Here is a 24,549-nt window from a genome sequence, read left to right as displayed (position 1 = left end):
ATATTTAATTTAAAAGGGGTGACCAATACTGTAATTACCCTCATTTATACCTAAGAGGTATATTACTTTTAAGATATAATTTTAACATGCACCAATAAAAATTATTAATTCAGGCTATTTCCTTTAAGGTACATTTATTTGGTGCTAATTTTAGAACGGGCTGATCAAAATTATTGTAATAGAATAATATTTAATATTAACTTTATATTAGTCAATTATCCTTAGCCCTCGAGGAAGGAGGTTGGTATAGGGGGGTGGGGCCTCGCGCCTAATCTAGCCAGCGCCAAAACACCAGGCTAAGCCCCAAAAGCTGGGCCGGATTTCCACGGGGCGGGCGTGCCGGGAGGGGGGGGGGGGGAGGCCTCCTACCAGGCTTTTCTATCGGTCGAAACCGCCTACGCCCTACCGCACCCAAAAAGCATCCTAATACGGCGTTCCCCCCACACACACCCCCCCCCCCACCCCCACCCCCCACCCCCCATCCCGTCCATCCCAAGGTTATCCATACAGCTAGTTGGGCTATATTAAAGGGACATACTCTAGTTTTTAAACACTAAGGCATATTTTTGACTATTAGAACCGATGTTGATAACTGAAATCATACTTTACTTTGATTTTATTGTTTAGATTATCCATTTCTGTACATTCGAAGTGTTTTTGGTTATTCTGGGGGTTTTAATATCACAAAATGCATTTCTCATATTTCCCCTGCGCGTGCTGTAACCTCACCGTGGTGCAGGGGTGTAACATTCTCTTTGAGAATGGTCAATACAGCACAAATTGAAGTTTAGAGTAAAATTCGGTGTCCGTAAAATTCTGTGATATTTGTATTTGTATTTTTGCACAGTTCTTTACACTGTTTTTGTTTAAACCTTGAATTTTTATATTGATGTTGATCATCACTTTATTTATTTGCATTACCATAGTTTGACACCCAATCGCCGATGTATTTTTCGTGCTGGGGTGTCGTTAAACATTCATTCATTCATTCTCATATTTTTTAAAGACGCACGTGCGTCTGAAAAGTAACAGTTATAGAGTCGAGTTGTAGTCTATTTTTAAGAGTATTTCACTATTTCAAAGTCACAGACTCAAGTTTCACTCAGTTGTAACTTTATCCAAGTGTGTTACAGGTTTGTACATTAAATACACTTAGTGCGCATTTTTATGGGCTGAAACTAGGGTGTGTCCCTTTAAGATGTTGATATGAAAGGAAGGAAGGAGGAGATGATTGGGAAAGGAATGATATGAGTTGAGAAGCCCGCCAGTCGTGTCTGGATGCAGTCGGTGGAAACGTATCTCAAGGATCATACCGATGTTGTTAGATGGCTCCGAGGTGTCTCGCTGAATTCCTCAAGCATTCGTACGCATACACCCGCTAGGGTGCGTCACCTACACGGATGACAATGTCATTATTATATGAACCTTGGTGTCGTCCAGATGACCACTATTCGTTAGGTGGACGGCTCCAAGTATCAGTCCGGTTATTTTCTTTTAATTATATTAACCAGTTGTGGTGCATTGGTTGCAACGAGAAAAAACCCAATCAGCTGACTGGATCCACCATTGTGACACAAGCACCTCAACCGAACGCGCAACCGACTGAGTTAAATCCTGCCCCTTGATTGCAGGATAAATACATTTTATAGTTTTCCCAACCTTGATCAGCGCCAGCTACCCTCAGATTAAACAAGCCTTTAAATAATTAAGTCTAAAATTGCCTTTACAACAAACAAAAACCACACAAACAAAATGTATTATTCATTAATAAAATAGGCATTTTACATATTTTGCCATGCATTTATTAATGGGGGGGGGTGTAAATGCCGTGAAAATTGCCCAAAAGTGTTTAGTCTACCATTCATTGCCAACTTTGTAGGGAAAAAAAAAATGCTGTGAAAATTGCCAAAAAGTGTTCAGTCTACCATTCATTGCCAACTTTGTAGGGAAAACACTGGTAGTGCATACTTTGGGCTCGGTTTATAGATTTGTGTAAAACATGCTGCCATCACATACACAGCAAATCATAACAAGGTACCAAACTATTGGTTACAAGTGGAACCCAAATATGTCTATTCATTATAGTATGAGCCTACCCCTCACTGTCACTCTTTTGTGCTACTCCCATCTCTCTCTCTCTCTCTCTCTCTCTCTCTCTCTCTCTCTCTCTCTCTCTCTCTCTCTCTCTCTCTCTCTCTCTCCATCTCTATCTTTCCCTCTCTCTCTTCTTTCTCTCTCGTATCTTGTCCGTATCTCTCTCTCTCTCTCTCTCTCTCTCTCTCTCTCTCTTTCTCTCAGGTCATCAGTTTTTGCAAAGTTCAATTTCGTCACCAAATAAAAAAAATAAAAAAATAAAAAAATAAAAAATTGACCCCCCAAAAAAACAAACAAACAAACAAAACCCCAACACTTTGGGAATAATAATTATGTCTTCATTTCCTTATTAGTCGTAACTATCTACTACCCAAATTTCGTCATTTTTCGTCAATGTATCTGGTTGTAATAATATCTCAGAAACAGTACTCTGAAAAGTTTAGTTCTATTCTTTGACAAGAATTATGCCCCTTAGTTCAATGCTAAAGAGAATTATAAGTTTGCGTTATAAAAACCCAGTTTGTTTTGTTTAACGACACCACTAGAGCACATCGGCTATTGGGTGTCCAACATTTATATGCCCCTTGTCACAGACAGGATACCACATACCACGGCCTTTGGTGTACCAGTCGCGGTGCACTGGCTGGAACGAGAAATAGCCCAATGGGCCCACCGACGGGGATTGATCCCAAACCGACCGCACATCAATCGAGCGCTTTACCACTGAACTACGTTCCGCCCATTTGTGTCAAAACTCTGTAACTCAAAAATGAATAATGTTAAAACTTATATTAAAGGAATTAGACAAAAGGAGAGAGAGAGAGAGAGAGAGAGAGAGAGAGAGAGAGAGAGAGAGAGAGAGAGAGAGAGAGAGAGAGAGAGAGAGAGAGAGAGAGAGATATTTGTAAATAATGAAAGCATTTCCTCTGTATTAATGCAAGTTGATTCTTGTTTGATATATTAAAAAATATGAACCCAGTCTCGTCTTTTTAACCCAAAGCACAAACTATTTAATGAAATGTTTGTAGATCGACCACCGTTGATCAAATTTGGTCCAGTCACAATTGCAAAATCCAAGAAACTTTTCAGTATTGTAATTAAAAGTTATAATTTTTTAAACGATTGTACATTTGGTACTACCCCAATATACTTCATCCTGTATATATACTTCTTTGCAAGTAATATAATTAAATGTAATATATCATCTGCCCTATGATTATCATGTATTTGAAATATTATATCTGTAACAGTATTTTTAGCAGTCCCTGTAGGTTTTGCCAAAATGTTTGTATTAATGGACAGAACCAAAATAAATGAATAAGAGTTTCTGGAACAGATTTACAGAATGAACATTTGTCATCTTGTTGAATTTTTATTTTACAGAGAAATGTGTTTGTAGATAGTATTCGGTGTTCTAATCTACACTGCAACCACTTCAAATTCATGTCCTTAGTTATTTTATGGTAAAGACTGTATGCTTTTTTATAGCCGTCACATTTAACCGTTTTATTAATTAACTATACGATTATACTTGTTGATATTAAGCAATAATGTGCATTATGTATCGTTGAATATGCTCACCAAGCCAAAAGCCTTGCTTTAGCATTCCTTTAAGGTCAATTTATACCCTGATTGCCGACCACATGCGAAACTGAAATTTCATGTTTTATTATGTAAACTAAAACGAGTTGAACAAACGCGCAACAAAATTTAAAGGGACAGACCCTAGTTTCAACCCATGAAAATTAACACTAAGTTTAGTTAATCTACAAACCTGTAACACATTTGGATAAAATTACAATTGAGTGAAAAATTAGTCTGTGACTTTGAAATGGTGAAATACCCTCTAAAAATAGACTAAAACTAGACTCCATAGCTGTTACTTCTCAGACGCACGTGCGTTTTTAAAAATATGAGAAATGCATTTTGTGATATTAAAACACCAGGATGACCAAAAACACTTCGAATGTGCCAAAATGGATAATATAAAGAATAAAATCTAAGTAAAGTATCAAAAACGGCTCTAGTAGTTAAAACAATATATGCTTTAGTGCTTAAAAACTAGGGTATGTCTCTTTAATATGAACTGTGGTACTTATCTACTGAAGTGACTGACGAATGAGGATCGAGTTTGAACAGAAGCAGGACTTGGCGAGTCAACTACTCGCGGACAAAAGTCGGCGGTGAAGAATAAATCCAGCTATAGTCTGTTAACTTCTGGGCCTAATTAACTAAACCTCACAGTACGGTGCATAAAGACACTTGAAGTTCAAGTTGGTTTTATTTAACGATCTCACTAGAGCACGTTGATTTATTAATCATCGGCTACTGGATGTCAAACATTAAATTTTGGTAATTTTGACATATTATAGTCTTAGAGAGGAAACCCGCTACATTTTTCCATTAGTAGCAAGGGATCTTTTATATGCACCATTCCCCAGACTGGATAGTACATACCACGGTCTTTGATATGTCAGTCGTTTTGCATTTGGTCAGAAATTACGTCACGCTAGGAAGAGATCTACCTTTACAAAATAAATATCATTTCATTTAATAATTACGTTATGCACACAATTGCTCCATAAATAAAGTAATTGCTTTTTGGTCCAGCTTCCGTTTGCAGTTTACAGTTTGTAAATGCACACTCTAAATCCTAAGAATCTTCAACGTTTGTAAATACGTCAGTTTAGCCCATAGCAAAAGCATTACCAACTTGAAACTAAAGTGCATAAAGATAAAACTAACATTTCTTAATTGCTTTTTTAGTCTAAAATTTGAGTAAAACAATTTTACAGAAAAAGCCTTTAGAATATTTATGAAAACGACATTATTAATCAGGCACAAATCACGCTCATTTTGCATAACAAATACATTGGGAATTCAAACTAATAATACAAACAAATTCTAATGTGCATAAATATGAGACTATTATTACACAATTGCTTTTTTGGTCTAATTTCAATATAAAATAGTTTTAATGAAAAAGCCTTTGGGATTATTGTGAAAACGACATTATTCACTAGGCACAAAGACACACTAAAGTGCACTGCAAATACACTGGGAATTCGAGCTAATAATACAAACAATATTAGGATACGTTTAACTAAGAAAATAGCTAATCGATCGTACAAGTTTTGGAGGAAAATAAACTTTACTGAAGGGCAAGGTCAATCCCGGTAGCCCTGTCAAAACAGTCGATCAAACGGAAATTTATCCCAGGTTTATTTATGAGCCCATGGAATGTTTTCAGTGTGTAAGTACACATACTTTGCAGTTATGTAAATTTTTACATCAATAATATTAATGTCAACGTTGTGTCATAGTTTTTATATGCACAGGAATTTGGGAATTAAATAAAGTCGAAGACCGCAAGACCAAAACACGGACTTCAGACATTAAATTAACACATTTAGTGATCGTAATATGTAAAAATAAATATTTTGTTTTGTCCAATATTAAAATTACTTGAGAAAGGTCCACGTCACAGCACACAGTTACGAAAATTGTTGGGACAGCCATGACAATATTATGTCTTTGAAACAACAACAAAATTACATTATTCAAAATCTTTCACGTTCTCAATTTCGACTTTTTAAACTTCAACCAAGATGGATCTGGGTCGTAGTCGAACATTAGGAAATCTGTTGCGTAAATGGATTTTAATTTGTCCATAATATTTTGCGGCACCGACCTATAAGCGTCTATTAAGGCCTTCTTCTTCTGACGTTTCATCTGAGCGGGAGAACTAGGCCTTTCTCTGTACGTTTTCATGGCTATGTCTAAAAACCTATCCGTGGTTATGTTCTTCAGATGTTCAAGCGGTAACTTTGCGTCATTGGGTAAATATCCATTTATTTGAAAAGCTTTCCAAAGTCTCTTAGCAACATCAGCGCGATTCATGCATCGACCACAATAAGGAAACTGGAATAATCCAAAGTTGTATTCTGTGAGCATGGCCAGTTCGTGCTCTACGTATGTTTTAGTGTTGTGATCACCTATCAAGTGTCCTAAATTGACTTGGGACAGAATATAATAACTGTCTTTAGCGAACGTCTCCATGGTACCGATGACATCCGGTCTAAAGGTGCAGGGGTCACACATATGACTAACTGGGCTCAGGTGTTCGTTCAGCTCGTCGATATCACTCAAGACGATATGGTTCAACAGTTCCACAAAGCTGACATCGCTAACGCAAAACCTTTTGCAGAAACCGGAAGGGCGATTCCGTCTCCGATTCCATCTCTGATCCCCTATACGTTTTGCTTCCAGGCACCAGAAATCAGGAAGAAGAAATTTATCCACATAAGCCGACCACAGCCTAGAATATGGCTCTCTGGTAAATAGGAATCGAAAAGTGTACGGCAAGAAATTCCCAGCGGTTGTCATGTTGTAAAATTTCATCTTTCGCCTCGGTCCACGGTGAGTTACCAAACGGGGTATATCATTTGGGCTGTTGACGTTCACTTCCCCCGTTTCGTTGTACAGGAAGCGGAAGACGTTGATCCAGAAGGTACATCCCGCCTTGGGCACCACACAGCATGCAAGTTTGTATCTGTCGTGAGAGATAATTCTTCTGAGTTTCCCCGCGGGGTGTGTCAGACAGATGTCCTGAAGGTTCTTTTGTCGTCGAGTATACTCAAGGAGTAAATCATGTTCATTGGTGCGATAGGTTTCAGTTGTCGCTGTACAGTTCATAAAATCTGAAAGAATTAAAATCATAATCAGGATCGCAGTCAGAATCAAGATCAGAATCAGAATCACGATCAGAATTAGAATTGGAATTACAATCAGAATTAGAATTGGAATTACAATCAGAATTAGAATTGGAATTACAATCAGAATTAGAATCACAATCAGAATTAGAATTGGATTCAGAATAAGAATCACTTCATTCGACGAAGCCAACATGGCTATAGGCACAAAATGGAGAGGAAGTTTCGTTTGCTTAACGACACAACTAGAGCGAATTAATTTATTAATTATATGCCATTGAATTTCAAACAGTCGTTAATTCTGACATATAGACTTCGAGAGGAAACCCACAAAATTGTTCATTGTAAAATTCAGGATTTCCCATTATTTTGTTTCACTATCTACTAACCTTCATCCCAGACATCCAACTTCTTTACACAGTCATTTTCACTAACCATTAACCTTTAAACAGTCGTTGTTTCTGACTAGCCATCAATCCGGAAATCCAGCCCCTTTAAACAGTCATGTCTGTCACAAACCACTAACCTTCATTCCGGACATCCAACCCCTTTAAACAGTCATGTCTATCACTAACCACTAACCTTCATTCCGGACATCCAACCCCTTTATAGTGTCATGTATGTCACTAACCAATAACCTTCATCCCAGACATCCAACCCCTTTAAACAGTCATGTCTGTCACTAAGCACTAACCTTCATTCTGGACATCCAACCCCTTTAAACAGTCATGTATGTCACTAAGCACTGACTTTCACCCCGGACATCCAAACCCTTTAAACAGTCATGTCTGTCACTAACCACAAACCTTCATTCCGGACATCCAACCCCTTTAAACAGTCATGTATGTCACTAAGCACTAACCTTCATTCCGGATATCCAACCCCTTTAAACAGTCATGTCTGTCACTAACCACAAACCTTCATTCCAGACATCCAACCCCTTTAAACAGTCATGTATGTCACTAAGCACTAACCTTCATTCCGGATATCCAACCCCTTTAAACAGTCATGTCTGTCACTAACCATTAACCTTCACCCCGGATATCCAACCCCTTTAAACAGTCATGTATGTCACTAAGGACTAACCTTCATTCCGGACATCCAACCCCTTTAAACAGTCATGTATGTCACTAAGCACTAACCTTCATTCCGGATATCCAACCCCTTTAAACAGTCATGTCTGTCACTAACCATTAACCTTCACCCCGGATATCCAACCCCTGTAAACAGTCATAACTATCACTAACCACTAACCTTCATTCCGGACATCCAACCCCTTTATAGTGTCATGTATGTCACTAACCAATAACCTTCATCCCAGATATCCAACCCCTTTAAACAGTCATGTCTATCACTAACCACTAACCTTCATTCCGGATATCCAACCCCTTTAAACAATCATGTCTGTCACTAACCACTAACCTTCATTCCGGATATCCAACCCCTTTAAACAATCATGTCTGTCACTAACCACTAACCTTCATTCCGGACATCCAACTCCTTTAAACAGTCATGTCTGTCACTAACCACTAACCTTCATTCCGGATATCCAACCCCTTTAAACAATCATGTCTGTCACTAAGCACTAACCTTCATTCCGGATATCCAACCCCTTTAAACAATCATGTCTATCACTAACCACTAACATTCATTCCGGATATCCAACCCCTTTATAGTGTCATGTATGTCACTAACCACTAACCTTCATCCCAGACATCCAACCCCTTTAAACAGTCATTTCTGTCATTAAGCACTAACCTTCATTCCGGATATCCAACCCCTTTAAACAGACATGTCCGTCACTAACCACAAACCTTCATTCCGGATATCCAACCCCTTTAAACAGTCATGTCCGTCACTAAGCACTGACTTTCATCCCGGACATCCAACCCCTTTAAACAGGCATGTCTGTCACTAACCACTAACCTTCATTCAGGATATCCAACCCCTTTAAACAGTCATGTCCGTCACTAAGCACGGACTTTCATCCCGGACATCCAACCCCTTTAAACAGTCATGTCTGTCACTAAGCACTGACTTTCATCCCGGATATCCAACCCCTTTAAACAGACATGTCCGTCACTAACCACAAACCTTCATCCCGGACATCCAACCCCTTTAAACAGTCATGTCTGTCACTAAGCACTGACTTTCATCCCGGACATCCAACCCATTTAAACAGTCATGTCCGTCACTAAGCACTAACTTTCATCCCGGACATCCAACCCCTTTAAACAGGCATGTCTGTCACTAACCACTAACCTTCATTCCGGATATCCAACCCCTTTAAACAGGCATGTCCGTCACTAAGCACTGACTTTCATCCTGGATATCCAACCCCTTTAAACAGTCATGTATGTCACTAAGCACTAACCTTCATTCCGGACATCCAACCCCTTTAAACAGTCATGTCTGTCACTAACCATTAACCTTCACCCCGGATATCCAACCCCTTTAAACAGTCATGTATGTCACTAAGCACTAACCTTCATTCCGGATATCCAACCCCTTTAAACAGGCATGTCCGTCACTAAGCACTGACTTTCATCCCGGACATCCAACCCCTTTAAACAGACATGTCCGTCACTAACCACAGACCTTCATTCCGGATATCCAACCCCTTTAAACAGGCATGTCCGTCACTAAGCACTGACTTTCATCCCGGACATCCAACCCCTTTAAACAGTCATGTCTGTCACTAACCACTAACCTTCATTCCGGATATCCAACCCCTTTAAACAGGCATGTCTGTCACTAAGCACTGACTTTCATCCTGGATATCCAACCCCTTTAAACAGTCATGTATGTCACTAAGCACTAACCTTCATTCCGGATATCCAACCCCTTTAAACAGACATGTCTGTCACTAACCACTAACCTTTATCCCAGACATCCAACCCCTTTAAACAGTCATGTATGTCACTAAGCACTAACCTTCATTCCGGACATCCAACCCCTTTAAACAGTCATTTCTGTCACTAACCACAAACCTTCAATCCGGACATCCAACCCCTTTAAACAGTCATGTATGTCACTAACCACAAACCTTCATTCCGGACATCCAACCCCTTTAAACAGTCATGTATATCACTAAGCACTAACCTTCATTCCGGATATCCAACCCCTTTAAACAGTCATGTCTGTCACTAACCACAAACCTTCATTCCGGACATCCAACCCCTTTAAACAGTCATGTATGTCACTAAGCACTAACCTTCATTCCGGATATCCAACCCCTTTAAACAGTCATGTCTGTCACTAACCATTAACCTTCACCCGGGAAATCCAACCCCTTTAAACAGTCATGTCTGTCACTAAGCACTAACCTTCATTCCAGAAATCCAATCCTTTAAACAGATTTGTCTGTCACTAAGCACTAACCTTCACCCCCGGACACCCAGCCCAGACAGGTCGGGTTATAGACCAGACTCCCACGTGTAGTTGATATGACGATAGAGTAACCAGACACTGATCTTCACCCCGGACACCCAGCCCAGACAGGTCGAGTGATAGACCAGACTTACACGTGTAGTTGATATGACGATAGAATAACCACACACTGATCTTCACCCCGGACACACAGCCCAGACAGGTCGAGTGATAGACCAGACTTCCACGTGTAGTTGATATGACGATAGAATAACCACACACTGATCTTCACCCCGGACACACAGCCCAGACAGGTGGAGTGATAGACCAGACTTCCACATGTAGTTGATGTGACGATAGAATAACCAGACACTGACCTTCACTCAGGACACCCAGCACAGACAGGTGGAGTGATATACCAGATTCCCACACGTAGTTGATATATCGATAGTATAACCAGACACTAACCTTCACCACAGACACCCAGCCCAGACAGGTCGGGTGATAGACCAGACTCCCACGTGTAGTTGATATGACGATAGAATAACCACACACTAACCTTCACCACAGACACCCAGCCCAGACAGGTCGAGTGATAGACCAGACTCCCACACGTAGTTGATATGTCGATAGTATAACCAGACACTAACTTTCACCACAGACACCCAGCCCAGACAGGTCGGGTGATAGACCACACTTCCACGTGTAGTTGATATGACGATAGATTAACCAGACACTAACCTTCACCCAGGACACCCAGCCCAGACAGGTGGAGTGATAGACCAGACTTCCACGTGTAGTTGATATGACGATAGATTAACCAGATACTGACCTTCACTCAGGACACCCAGCCCAGACAGGTCGGGTGATAGACCAGACTCCCACACGTAGTTGATATGTCGATAGTATAACCAGACACTAACTTTCACTACAGACACCCACCCCAGAAAGGTCGGGTGATAGACCAGACTTCCACGTGTAGTTGATATGACGATAGATTAACCAGACACTAACCTTCACCCAGGACACCCAGCCCAGACAGGTGGAGTGATAGACCAGACTTCCACGTGTAGTTGATATGACGATAGATTAACCAGACACTGACCTTCACTCAGGACACCCAGCCCAGACAGGTCGGGTGATAGACCAGACTCCCACACGTAGTTGATATGTCGATAGTATAACCAGACACTAACTTTCACCACAGACACCCACCCCAGAAAGGTCGGGTGATAGACCAGACTTCCACGTGTAGTTGATATGACGACAGAATAACCAGACACTAACCTTCACCCAGGACACCCAGCCCAGACAGGTGGAGTGATAGACCAGACTCCCACACGTAGTTGATGTGACGATAGAATAACCAGACACTAACCTTCACCACAGACACCCACCCCAAACAGGTCGGGTGATAGACCAGACTCCCACGTGTAGTTGATATGACGATAGTATACTACTCCGGACGACATGAGCACGGAAAAGACGAGAAGACTCGAGAAAATCCATCGTAGATGCATGGTGCTGAATGAAAACAAAGACACAATGGCTGATTACAGAATCTGAGAACCAACGCCTAAAGGTTACACACCAGCATTAACTACTCCATTCAATTCAATACAATTTCTATGTCAGAATATATTCTGTGAAAAATACAACATTGTCGAGAGGGTCATGTGACTACTAATTTTAGTTAGCCCTCTCAACTGACAAGTACCGTGTAAAAAACGAATCAACATAGGTGTTTCAGTTAACAGTTCCCACGCCTGAGCACCGCCTTGTCTTACCATTATACAAGTGGCAGTATACCACTTGCACAGTTGTTATCAGTTAGTACTACATATAACAAGTTACTTCAAACCAATGGCTTACTTCATTACTACAGAGGTCAACCTACGTCTAATCATCAAAGAAAGATTTCAAAAAGCATATCAAAATTTTGTAGGTTTTTTTGGGAGGAACTATTTCCTAAAATAAATTTGTTTCACGTATCTGATAGGTCTATTAAGCTGCTACAACAAGTAACGACAGGACAAATGGTGGCGTGTTGCCTAACAGTCTATCATTAGTACTCTGACGGTAAGAGGGCTAGATTGAACCTTTGAACAGTTATCAACACTCTCTAACCAAGCTATATCAATTCTGCGCAATCGCTGCCACCAAACCTGTATCAAAGATTTCCGCTCTAATACAACAACAATTCTATGTTTGACGTCAAAATACCTTTACATCGATCATTTTCGAGCTGCCTGATAAAAAATGTTTGACATATTAATCCCTAATACACACACTGCAGGAAGAAACCCGACAGCACCCGCTTTCAATAATGTACCGGTTAATAATGTATCAATAATGGCAGTATTTAATGTTCTATTTAAAGTTAAGAGGACACTTCGAACTTTGAAAACAAAAACTTTCAGGCGCGGATCCAGGGTGAGAAGCCACTCCGCCCCTTTTTTAGCCAACGTAAAAAACCCAAAAAAAAAAAAAAAAAAAAAATATATAAATAATAATAATAATAATAATAATAATAATAAAAGACTGCTTAAACAATCCTCTTACCATGTCCGGAGCACCATCCCACCCCACCGACCCATTCACCAACCTCTGGGTCCGCTCCTGGTGAAATGATCACGAAGTATAGAATACGTGACAGTTTTAACATACCGGTAAGTAAACATATTTATTATCCACATAGTTCAATATATTCAGGGAAATATAACCAGTATGACGCACGTGTGTCATAATGATTCGACGTGCACTACGAATTACATAATTTTAAGTAGCGACGTCATAATTTATTATATACATAGCAATGAAATATATATATCTACGGAAACCATAAAAGTCATATCCGGTGAAAAGTCATATTTTCACTGTATTTTAGCTACAGTGAAAATATAGAAATCGTATTTACTTTTTTTGTAAAAGTGCATGATTAAATTATCTCCCTTTGTCTCGTTTCTTCGTATTTAAATTTGATGATTACCAATGCATCTGACCGAATGTAAAAAAAATAAAAAATGTAATTTAAACAACTGTACCTATAAAAAAGGGATACGAAGTGCAATTACGACACAATATATAAAACGAATTGAATACGAAGCTGCATAATGATGACACAATGTAGTGTCATCTAGTGTAAGTGTAAGAATTTAACGGCGTTCGACTCGTTTTGTTTTTGTGGGAGTTTTTAGAGGATCGCGTTGTCAGGTATGTTTGCACCGCAGTATTGATAAATAAATGTTAATAAAGATAATTTTTATTCAAATTTCTTTTTAAAAGTCTATGGTCAAGTAAATATTCTGGCAAAGTTCCATAGGAAGAAATATATCATGACGTTACGTGTTTTCGATAGGATAAGCGAAAGATATTACCAAAAAGCGAAAGATATTGTCAAAAATTAGGAAATCTGTATAATTATAATAAATAGACCATTTCATGGTGTTTTTCCGAATACGATTTTTTATGTCAACTCGTGATGTGTAAAAAACATATTTTCACTCATTGCTTCGCAATTCGTGAAAATATGGTTTTCACACATCACTCGTTGACATAAAAATCGTATTCGAAAAAAAACATGAAATAGCCTCTATATAATGCGCCTTCCCCAGTCTTAGCTGCGTGGAAAGTGACGTCGTTTCGTCTTCTTCTTCTAGTTACGTTTGAAACGTTTTAACGTGATCCCAGTGTGGAATAATATCATGGATAATATGGATAATAAATAAAGTATTACACTCGCGTGTGAGTCGTACTGATTTTACGAAACTCGTGTCAGGATTCATGTATTACCCTCGCTTTCCCTTGGGCAATATAAACATCCTGACACTCGTTTCGTAAAATCAGTACGACACACATGTCAAGCTCGTATAATTTTGAATTGAAATATGAACATCATAGGGCGTTAAAATACCACAAACAATTAATTTAAATTACAATTTTAAAAAATCTTTAGAAGATGATCGACTTTGATATACGACGATTAAATTTTTATATCGAACATTTAAATGGGTATGTCATGCACGGCAGAAGCAAGTAAATATTGGGGGAGCTGATTGAGATTGCGGGTGCAAAGTAAAGTTGTTAGGGAGTGTCACGGGGATTCTATAATTCCCGTAACTGAATAAAACACGATTATCAAAATATCTCTCCTAACTGTATATCTATTAGATCTCTCTGTAACAGGCGGTTAAACCCTAGTATGGCTCGTCTCTAGGTATGATCAGAGATACGATCTTATATAAGGTATATATTATTATAGTACGTTTAGCTCACTAGAAACACAACAAAACACAATACACTTTGGAATCTGTATTAATCTACGCTGACAAATGTACAGCCGTAGTAGTTAATTAATAACAGCAATAATAACAACCCAGAACTGATCACTTAATTAGTTAATCTCTAGGTGTCTAGTTACACAATATGCGAATCACTTCACCGTTACACCACACCCACACGTGTGATAATTGAGAAACGCTTCCAGGAGAAGTTAATTAATAAAGGAATTACAACACCATTCCTAACTGGTTAATTTTTAGTGTAACCCTTACTACTCGTTCAGTAACGTGTGATAATTTAGGAACGCTTCCAGGGGAACTTAATTAATAAAGGAATTACATATTCCTAAGGGTTAATTTTTAATTAACCCTAACTACTCATTCAGTAACCTGTAACACAGAATTAATACTTATCACTGAAAGACAACCGTACAGTTTACCTAGGTCGTCTAGGATGACTGGCTAAGCTTTATATTACCAAATACTCGTATAATGTTAGAACAAAAAAGTCTACGATTTACTTCGTCAGATGACCGAAGACACTGTCTAAAGAATATTGGTATAATACAGTATTAAAATATTTAAAGTCACATCATTCACATCAAGGTTATACACAGAGCAGAAATGATATTTACCAAAGTCCAAACGGACTAACGTTCCCTCAGAGCCTTCCTATTCTGGTTCTCCTCGATATCTCTAAAAACTAGCTATTTATTATAAATCAGAATTCGCCTGGGGGTACAAGGCGGTACCTCCCCCTATCATCTGATATTTCACCTCTACTAGCGTCAGTATATTTCTCTCTGATCGTCAGACTGGCTGTCGCCAACCGCGAGCAATCTCCTGGCCATAAACAGCACTATCGGAGATATTACGTAACTACTAGCCACATGGCCTCCGCACCTGGCTGGGTGTGTATTAGGCGTACCGATCGAGGACCGTCGCGCAGAAGTATTACGTAACAAGTTGCCCATCTGGGCTTAAGTGCAATTAAACTGCACACGGCCCTCTAACACAATTAAAATCGCCACAGGCGAAACAAATTTAAGCGCATGTACCGTCACAGGGAGGTAGGAGGTATGCTCCCCCGTAAAACAAATTAAAACTAGATGTCCTAAAATGCAATTTCCTGCATTCTTCAAGTAAAATTTATCTCTGCCTTAAGATTTACTTCCAATAATATTTTTTATTCAGAATTATTGGTGGGCTACAGTCCCCCCCCCCCAGCTCCCCCCCCCCCCCCCTTCTCCCCGCTCCGCCGTGCCTGAATGTAACAAATGTGATTCTTTCACAGTTATTTTACTCGGCAATTTATTGCTAACTTTTTTTTAACAGATTTTGTTGATCGTTATTTACCTTACTTGACACCCACATATCTCTTTTGTTAATAACCTCAACAACAAAATTGTCCTTGGTGTGTATAGCTCGGAGATGAAGTTGATCAGATAAGTGTCAACATTAATACCGAATATCAAAGCAGTTAGAACAACATATGGTACGTCAGTCAGTGACGTTTCATATGCCTATAGGTTGAAATAATTGAAGTAGTCATAATCTGAACTCTTTGTTCTTTCGCTGAAAGCAAGCGACTATAATATATTGTCGCATGTTCGATTTTATTTTTTTCGTATCTTTTACAAGGTTGGTATGTTTTTTACGAGTAACTTGAGGGGCATTGTGAGTTTGTGATCATAGTATCATAGTATGAGTATACATTTTAAGTGTTTGTCAACATAAGTGTGTGTTCATGTATGCGTGTAGTGATGTTTTGTTTGTTTGTTTGTTGTTGTTGTTGTTTGGGGTTGTTGGGGGGGATGGGGGAGGGGGGTTTGGGGAGGGGGTTGTATGGTATTTTATTATAACTTATTTTTGTAAATATTCCTCACATTTTGTGTTATTGTTGTTATTATTATTATATTTATGAATTCGCCAATAACACATATTTCACATATTAATCACTAATATACACACTGCAGGAAAAAACACGCACTTTGAATACAGACTGGTAGATACAGAGTTCGCAGCCCGGTACCGGCTCCAACCCAGAGCGAGTTCTTAAGGGCTCAGTGGGTAGGTGTAAGACCACTACACCCTCTTCTCTCTCACTAACCAACTAACAACTAACCCACTGTCCTGGAGAGACAGCCCAGATAGTTGAGGTGTGTACCCAGGACAGCGTGCCTGAACCTTAATTAGATGTAAGCACAAAAATAAATTGAAATGAAATAAAAACCGTCCAAATGTCCGTCTAGTGGGGGCCAGCCCACACTATATATGTATGGATGTATGTATGCCCACCCCCTCTCCCTCGCTACGCCACTGGCTCTTGAACTGCAGATTGTCCGGGCTAGCACGAACACAAAATGTCATATTGTATTTGCGCTTACAAAATGTATGTTATTTCTCAAAAGGCTATTTGTATGTGGAACGGACTGAGCTTAATAAAGATCTGCGGACTAATTCACAAAGCTCTCTTAGGCTCTATTAGACAACAAAGCTTCCTCTTTGCAAGATTTTTAGCATTGCACTGAGAGATCGCAAGGTTGCGAGAATTTAGTGAATTAGGCCCCTGTTCTATTCTTCCTACATGCATTAGAAATACCAAGTCCACACAGAAGACAGTTAATTATATAATGTGCGAGCAAAAAAACTAATTCTTTGAACTACCGAGCAGGGCACTTATTTATGAAAAGCACGCAAACAATTTGATCAACCTGACTTTGCCCGAATGTCTATAAGGCCTCGTAAATATATGGTTATGAATGGCTCGAGATATATATATACTATAAAAATTGTCGTATAGTAGGTTCTACCTTGTGGTACTCGGGTGAATTAACCAGTTACGATCTACCAACGTCCCGTTACCTGTTAATTAGAGAATAGAAGTGTGTTTTGCTTAACGACACCACTAGAACACATTGATTTATTAATCATCCGCTATTGGATGTCAAACATTTGGTAATTTCGACATTAAGTCTTAGAGATCTAACGAGCGGAAGCGAGTTGGATATGTTTTTTTAAATAACGAGTTGTAAGATAAATAGTATCTAACGGACATGTTTTATTCTATTTCATTTATAATCTGGAGAAAAAACCCAGATTTAAAATCAATTTAAATTACTTTTCCAACGAAAATCTTTTTTGCGGACACCTCAGGTAATCTTGTATCTTAATCTTGTTAACAATTTCGTAATCTGCGTCACAGACACGTCAATTTCAGGTACACGTCACAGTCATTTCAGGTAATCTTGTACGTCACAGACAAGTCAATTTCAGGTAATCTTGTACGTCACAGACAAGTCAATTTCAAGTAATCTTGTACGTCACAGACAAGTCAATTTCAGGTAATCTTGTACGTCACAAACAAATCAATTTCAGGTAATCTTGTACGTCACGAAGTAATCGACTTCACAGACAGTTCTGTTTACGTCACTGAGTGATCGATGGTTTTTGGTATTGGTAACCTGGTAACCTGGTCATCAGCTAGAAGCAGCCAGTCGTATGTCTTTAAAATGTTAACGCACGTAGATGTGTTAACAAGTATGTGTTATCAAACGTAACGAATGATGTTCTCACCAACGGATGTGTAAGAATGACCTTTTAACAAGGTTGAGTGAGTGCGAATAGCATATATTTTAATAGTGAAGAAATCGAAGAATAGCTTAATAAAAATATGGATAGTTAACAAATGTGTTTGTTTTCTTTAACGACACCACTAGAGCACATTATTTATTAATCATCGGCTATTGATATGAACCATTTGGTAATTTCGTCATATAGTCTTAGAGAGGAAAGCTGCTACATGTTGAAATATGGACAGATGAAAACGTTAATTAAACACACACACACACACACACATATATATACATATATATATATATATATACATATATATATATACACATATATATATATATATACACACCCATATATATATATACATATATAAAATAAATACATAAAACCCACTTTGTTTTGTTGTTGTTTTAAATAAGTTAATGGCTTAATATTTGTTTTAATGTAATACATTTATTTGCCTATCTTCCACTCAAAATCATCTTAGGGATTTGTGATATGAAAGAAGTAATGGTAAAATAAAATGTGTAGTAGTAGTAGTAGTAGTAGTAGTAGTAGTAGTAGTAGTAGTAGTAGTAGTAGTAGTAGTAGTAGTAGTAGTAGTAGTAGTAGTAGTAGCAGCAGCAGCAGCAGCAGCAGCAGCAGGAGTAGAAGTAGTAGTAGTAGTACATGTAGTAGTAATAATTGTAGTAGTAGTAGTTGTTGTAGTAGTTGTAGTAGTAGTACACATTGTGCTAACGTATAAGTAAAGTATATAGAGGATACTCCCCGAGTGTCTTGTGATATCATAATTTATAAGCACGAGTTGATAGAAGTATGAAATCCGAGGCTTGCCGAGGATTTGTATACTTTTATCAACAAGTATCAACATACAGGATAAACTAAAAGAAATATTTTCGTTGGCTGCTAATGTCTGTTGCAAAACATATGGCTATGATTGGACTTTACATTTGTGAGCGGTGTTTCAACCTCATACTGAATTATTTCGAGGAATTCGCCTGGTTTAATTTTGTACAAAAAACATGTTTATAACTTGCTAATATATTTTCATTTAAAGTTTATATAAATACATAAAATAATATGCATTTATTAAAGGGCCCCTGCGCGTGCTGTAACCTCGCCGTGGTGCTGGGGTGTAACATTCTCTTTGAGAATGGCCAATACAGCACAAAATTGAAGTTTTGAGTAAAAGTCAGTATCTATCTGTAATATTTATGTTTTTGCACAGTTCTTTACACTGTTTTTATTTAAATTTTGAATTTTTATATTGATGTTGATCATCACTTTATTTGTTTGCATTACCATAGTTTGACACCCAATGCCGATGTATTTTTCGTGTTGGGGTGTCGTGAAACATTCATTCATTCATTCATTCATTCATTCATTCATTCATTCATTCATTCATTCATTATTAAAGGGCAAGTATAAGTTTCAAACGTTTTTCAGAATTGTGTTATATTTTAAAGCAGTTAATGTTTAAAATTGCGTTTAAGAAATCAAGACATTTATCAATTTTATTGTCACAAAAAGTATGTTCTAAACAAAAATAAGGTACTTCAGATTGTGATATAATTATTTCTGATGAACGTGTACCCTTTTGAGAACACAAACTAGAAGAGCAGACCACAAGATACATGTTGGTGACTGCTGCGATCGATCAGTGACCGGACCTTACTTGGGGTGGGTGCACGTTCATTGCTGCTAACGGAGTGTTAAAAGTTACAATGGCAAGAAATAATAATAAAAAAAACAATAGTAACAATAACATAATTTTCATCTGAAGTTAATAATTTTGTTGAATATTATTTATATCGACGTTTAAATATAATGGAAGACGCGGAATTAAAATACTAACGAAAACACCACACATGAGACTAAGTGACAGCTTATTGGACGAGTTCTCGGAATTTTGTTATCGTGATCAATCCTGGTTGCCCAAGACAGCGTACATCTATCCGATTTATCACGAAAATTAACCAATGGAAAAAAGGCTTATATGAAAGTTGTATTAGAATCAAGATTATAATTTTCGATATCTCAAGCGGAGAATATCGCAGTAGATATCGCAAATTGTAGTGCCAGCGATATCTCCTACAAAAGCCTTTAGTGGATGATAAAATTCAATATGAGTAATAACACTAATAAAATATAACACTATTTGTTAACCATGCTTAGATACCGTGTTCACTAGCCCGAGTCACCTCCAGCCCTCTCCTTATTGACATTAATAGGCTATGTAGGGGAAGGCTAGAGGAAACTCTATGTAATGCTTCGGCAATCGTCGACAATCAAATGGTCGCAAGCTACTGTGTCTAAAATCTAATACCACATATCTTTAGTTTGATTATTCTAAGTCCAGTCATGACATTAAACGTACATGTTGTTAACCAGTACCAACGAGTCACGTGGGCACACACTTTGCTATTTGTCACCACAAGAAAGTACAGCAGAGGTTCGTTTCGCATATGGGCGTCGGGTTTCTTCGTGTAGGGTTAGTACTGGTTAACGTTCGTCCTTCTCTCGCTCTATCCCTCCTTCCCCTCATCTCTATCTATCTATCTATCTATCTATCTCTCTCTCTATCTATCTGTCTCTCTATCTATCTCTCTATCTCTCTCTCTAGCTATCTCTAATCTCTCTCTCTCTCTCTCGTCCATTCTCTCTCTATCTGGTCTGTCTGTATGTTATCTGTTGTCTCTCTCTCTTCCTCCCTCCCCTATCTCTCTCTATCTATCCTCCCTCTCCTCTCTCCTCTCTCTCTCTCTCTATCTATCTCTTCTATCTCTCTGTGTCTGTCTGTATGTGTCTCTATCTCTCTCTCTGTCTCTCCTCTCTCTCTCTCTCTCTCTCTCCTCTCTCTCTTCTCTCTCCTCTCTCTCCTCTCCTCTCTCTCTCTCTCTCTCTCTCTCTCTCCCTCTCTCCTCTCTCTCCCTCTCCCTCTCCCTCTCTCCTCTCTCTCTCTCTCTCCCTCCCTCCCTCTCTCGCTCTCTCTCGCTCTCTCTCGCTCTCTCTCTCTCGCTCTCTCTCTCTCGCTCTCTCTCTCTAGATATATATTTCCGAGTTAACGAGAGAAATGACCTCGCCAGGCTACTCATTGAACCCAGCTTCACCCCTGTCATGGTTGATTGTGGGTTTTTTGTTGGTGTTGGTGAATAGAATGTCCAGAGACATTTTTATGACACCATGGAGACCGTCAACATTCATTCGTTCATGTTTATTTTCGTGCTTATCTCCAACTACGGTTCAATAACGCTGTCCCCAAGCACACACCTCAGCTATATGGGCTGTTTGTCCAGGGACCCGGTTTACGAATCGATGTTAACACCAAAATCACATTCGATAGCAGAACTTAGTGACTTGAAAAGATGATTTTAGCGCTACGAGCGTTTCGACAATGGCTTAGTTAGTGGTTAGTGGTTAGTGAGAGAGAAATCAGTGTAGTGGCTTTACTCCTACCCACTGAGTCGTTAAACTCATTCTGGGTGGCAGCCGGAACTAGGATGCGAACTCAGTACCTATAGTAATGGGTGTGAAATATTAAAGTTACAGTCGCAATACTTTTTATATATTGTAATACAATTCCATATTCATTAAGGTAATCGTTTTATCGGGCGGATATATATATATAGCCACAACTACAATAAGGATTACCGGTATTATAAAAGTGTCTTGTAAATCTTCGGCCATTTAGATAATTAAAATCACGACTTTAGATCTCGCTAAAAAAAAAAAATGTTTTTGTTTTTTAATTTTTTTGCATAACAGGGTTTTTGTTTGTTCTGAACACACCAAAGTATTTTGAGCGGAGTAATGTTAATAATAGGTGGTCAAGAGTTGTACATATTCAGTGATGCATTATACTCTAACTATGATTTAACATTGCACTGATTTCGAGGTGAAATGTTTTGAGGTTAGTATGTTTTGGCTTGCTTTTTGGGGCATACTTATTTTGGGCATATCAGTTATCGCCTCAGCTAAAGACGTGACACTGTTAAGTAAGTCAACAATTAATTATTTAGTTTGCGCTTGGATCAACTCTGTGTGTGTGTGTGTGTGTGTGCGCGCGCGTGTGTATGTGTGCGTGCGCGTCTGTGTGTGGTGTGTGTATCTCCCTATCTCTCTCTCTCTCTTTGTCCGTCTGTCCGTCTAGTTTATTTCATTAAATAAATGCATACATTACTCGTTATCTAATTAAACTGAATCGTATTATTAAACTAATTATCTAAATTATACAAGATTCCTTGTTACTAATGTAAACATGTAGCGGGTTTCCTCTCTAAGACTAAATGTCAAAATTACCAAATGTTTGACATTCAATAGCCGAAGATCTTTTTTTTAAATCCGATTCCAACCTACTCTAATATGATCTCTTAAACCGAATTTGGCATGTCTTTTCATAACTTTGTTGATCAATGGACTTTTAAAATTTTCAGATTGATCGCATTTTCATTAACGGATTAACAGCAAGGTATCTTTTTTATGCACCATACTACAGACAGGGTAGTACACACCACGGCTTTTGATATACTAGTCGTGGTGCACTGGCTGGAACGAAACACACTACAAAGTCAAAAACAACCCACAATCACGGGTGTCTGTGTTAGACGAAGTGTCACTGACTTCTGTCTGGATGTTACAGCAAAATGGACAGAATCCCAGTGGATAGAGAATATAACGATATCCAAGAAAACCATTTTATTACGGTTATATGGCGTCAGACATATGGTCAAGGACCACACAGATTGAGAGAGGAAACCCGCTCTCGCCATTTCATGGGCTACTCTTTTCGATTAGCAGCAAGGGATCTTTAAAAGGCACCATCCCACAGACAGGGTAGTACATACTACGGCCTTTGATACACCAGTCGTGGTGCACTGGTTGGAGCGAGAAATAGCCCAATGGGCCCACTGACGGGTATCGATCCCAGACCGACCGCGCATCGAGCGAGCGCTGTATCACTGGGCTACGTCCCGCCCCTGAAACGCATTCAGATATAGGTTGCTGTTCTCTGGTGTGAACTCGATTCAAAACAAACCCCTTTCTTTCCGAATTGTCGAAGCGAATTATATGTAAACAGAGGGTCGGGAAGAAGCCCATTGGTAAAGCACTTTAGGATCGATTCCCGTCGGGTGTCGGTGGGCCTATTGGGCTAATTGTTGTTCCAGCCAGTGCACCACGACTATATTTCACAATTACCAAATGTTTGACATCCAATAGCCGATGTTAATAAATCAATATGCTCTAGTGGTGGGGTTAAACAAAACAACATTTTTAGAAGTGAACATGGTTTATTTTACACTCCCGACTAACTGAGGGTCAGTGGCTTTAAATAATTATTTATATATATTGATTAACATAAATTAAGAAATACATTAAAGGGACACACCCTAGTTACGTTTATTTGTTAACCATTACGGCGTTGTTTTTCGCTATTAAACCCCATTTTTCACAAATAAAATTGCACTTTACTTACATTTTATTATTTAGAATACACATTTCCATTCACCTGAAGTGCTTTTTGGTAATCCTGATGTTTGTAAAACCACGAAATGCATTTTTTGCATGTTTTCACAAAACGTGTTGTCGAGAAAAACCCGTTAAGCAAGCGAGGTCCAATCTATTTTTAATGTCACAGACGTTGGTATATCACGTGACCGTTATCATTTTGGTTCGGTTTGTTTTCTCGTGCACGGTTCGCGCAATAAACATCCGATTTGTTGTTGTTCATTTGTGAGATTTTTCTTCACAGTTCGTGAACATTTTCAGTAACAATAAAGTTCAGACAAGTAAGTGTCTCAATACAAAACGTTACAAACCCTTAAAACCAATAATTTTGCTAAGTCTTACGATATCTGAAGAGGGGATACAACCAGGACAGAACAGTTGGAACATGTCCAGGAGAGGTGAAACGAACGCACCCCAAGTCTGTGAAATTTATCGTGACGTAGGCATTGTTGTGCTTCTACCGGTGACATCAGAATACTAACTTTCAAAATTATTTCAAGCAATTGGGACACGGGGATTCCCATGGTATTTATCGATATAAAACCTGCTTTTTCACTCCATTTGATAAAAACGTGATCTAAGTGTATTACAGGTTTGTAGATTAACTAAATTATAATTTATTTTCGCTGGATGGAACTAGGGTGTGCGGCTTTAAATGGACATTCCTGAGTTTACTGCAACTTTTAAGATGTTATCAACTAACAGACTTTTTAACGATTGTAATTACATATCAAATATATTTTTCTGCATAAAATATTAGCGGCCGTATATTAAAAGTGTTTCTGATCGTTCTAATATTTGTACTAGGTTAAATTTTATTTTATTTCCTAAAATATTATTTTACATCTTACAATGCAGCAAACTCAGTAATGTCTCTTTAAGGTTTGGGAATTTAATTTGTCTTACCAAAACTATAGAACTTGCTATGAAACTTACCTCCTTCGCGGGTGTAGACACCAGACGTGTGTAAACATCAACTTGTATCCCGGCTGGGTGTGTTCTTTACTATGCAT

General features: G+C 38.6%; 1 protein-coding gene across 1 annotated transcript; it reads right to left on the bottom strand.

Annotated features, from left to right (window-relative positions):
- Nucleotides 1-4,893: 4,893 nt before the first annotated feature.
- On the bottom strand, nucleotides 4,894-24,549 carry LOC121387646. The gene is made up of 3 exons (XM_041518824.1): nucleotides 24,473-24,549; nucleotides 11,554-11,699; nucleotides 4,894-6,794 (listed from the first exon to the last, which is right to left on the bottom strand). The coding sequence occupies exons 1-3, from the start codon at nucleotides 24,547-24,549 to the stop codon at nucleotides 5,665-5,667; spliced, it is 1,353 nt and encodes a 450-aa protein (XP_041374758.1). The 3' UTR covers nucleotides 4,894-5,664.

This window comes from Gigantopelta aegis, chromosome 13, assembly GCF_016097555.1.
Source record: "Gigantopelta aegis isolate Gae_Host chromosome 13, Gae_host_genome, whole genome shotgun sequence".
Classification (NCBI taxonomy): domain Eukaryota; kingdom Metazoa; phylum Mollusca; class Gastropoda; order Neomphalida; family Peltospiridae; genus Gigantopelta; species Gigantopelta aegis.
The sequence above is the reverse complement of the archived record's forward strand: the minus strand, read 5'-3'. Positions and strand labels throughout refer to the sequence as shown.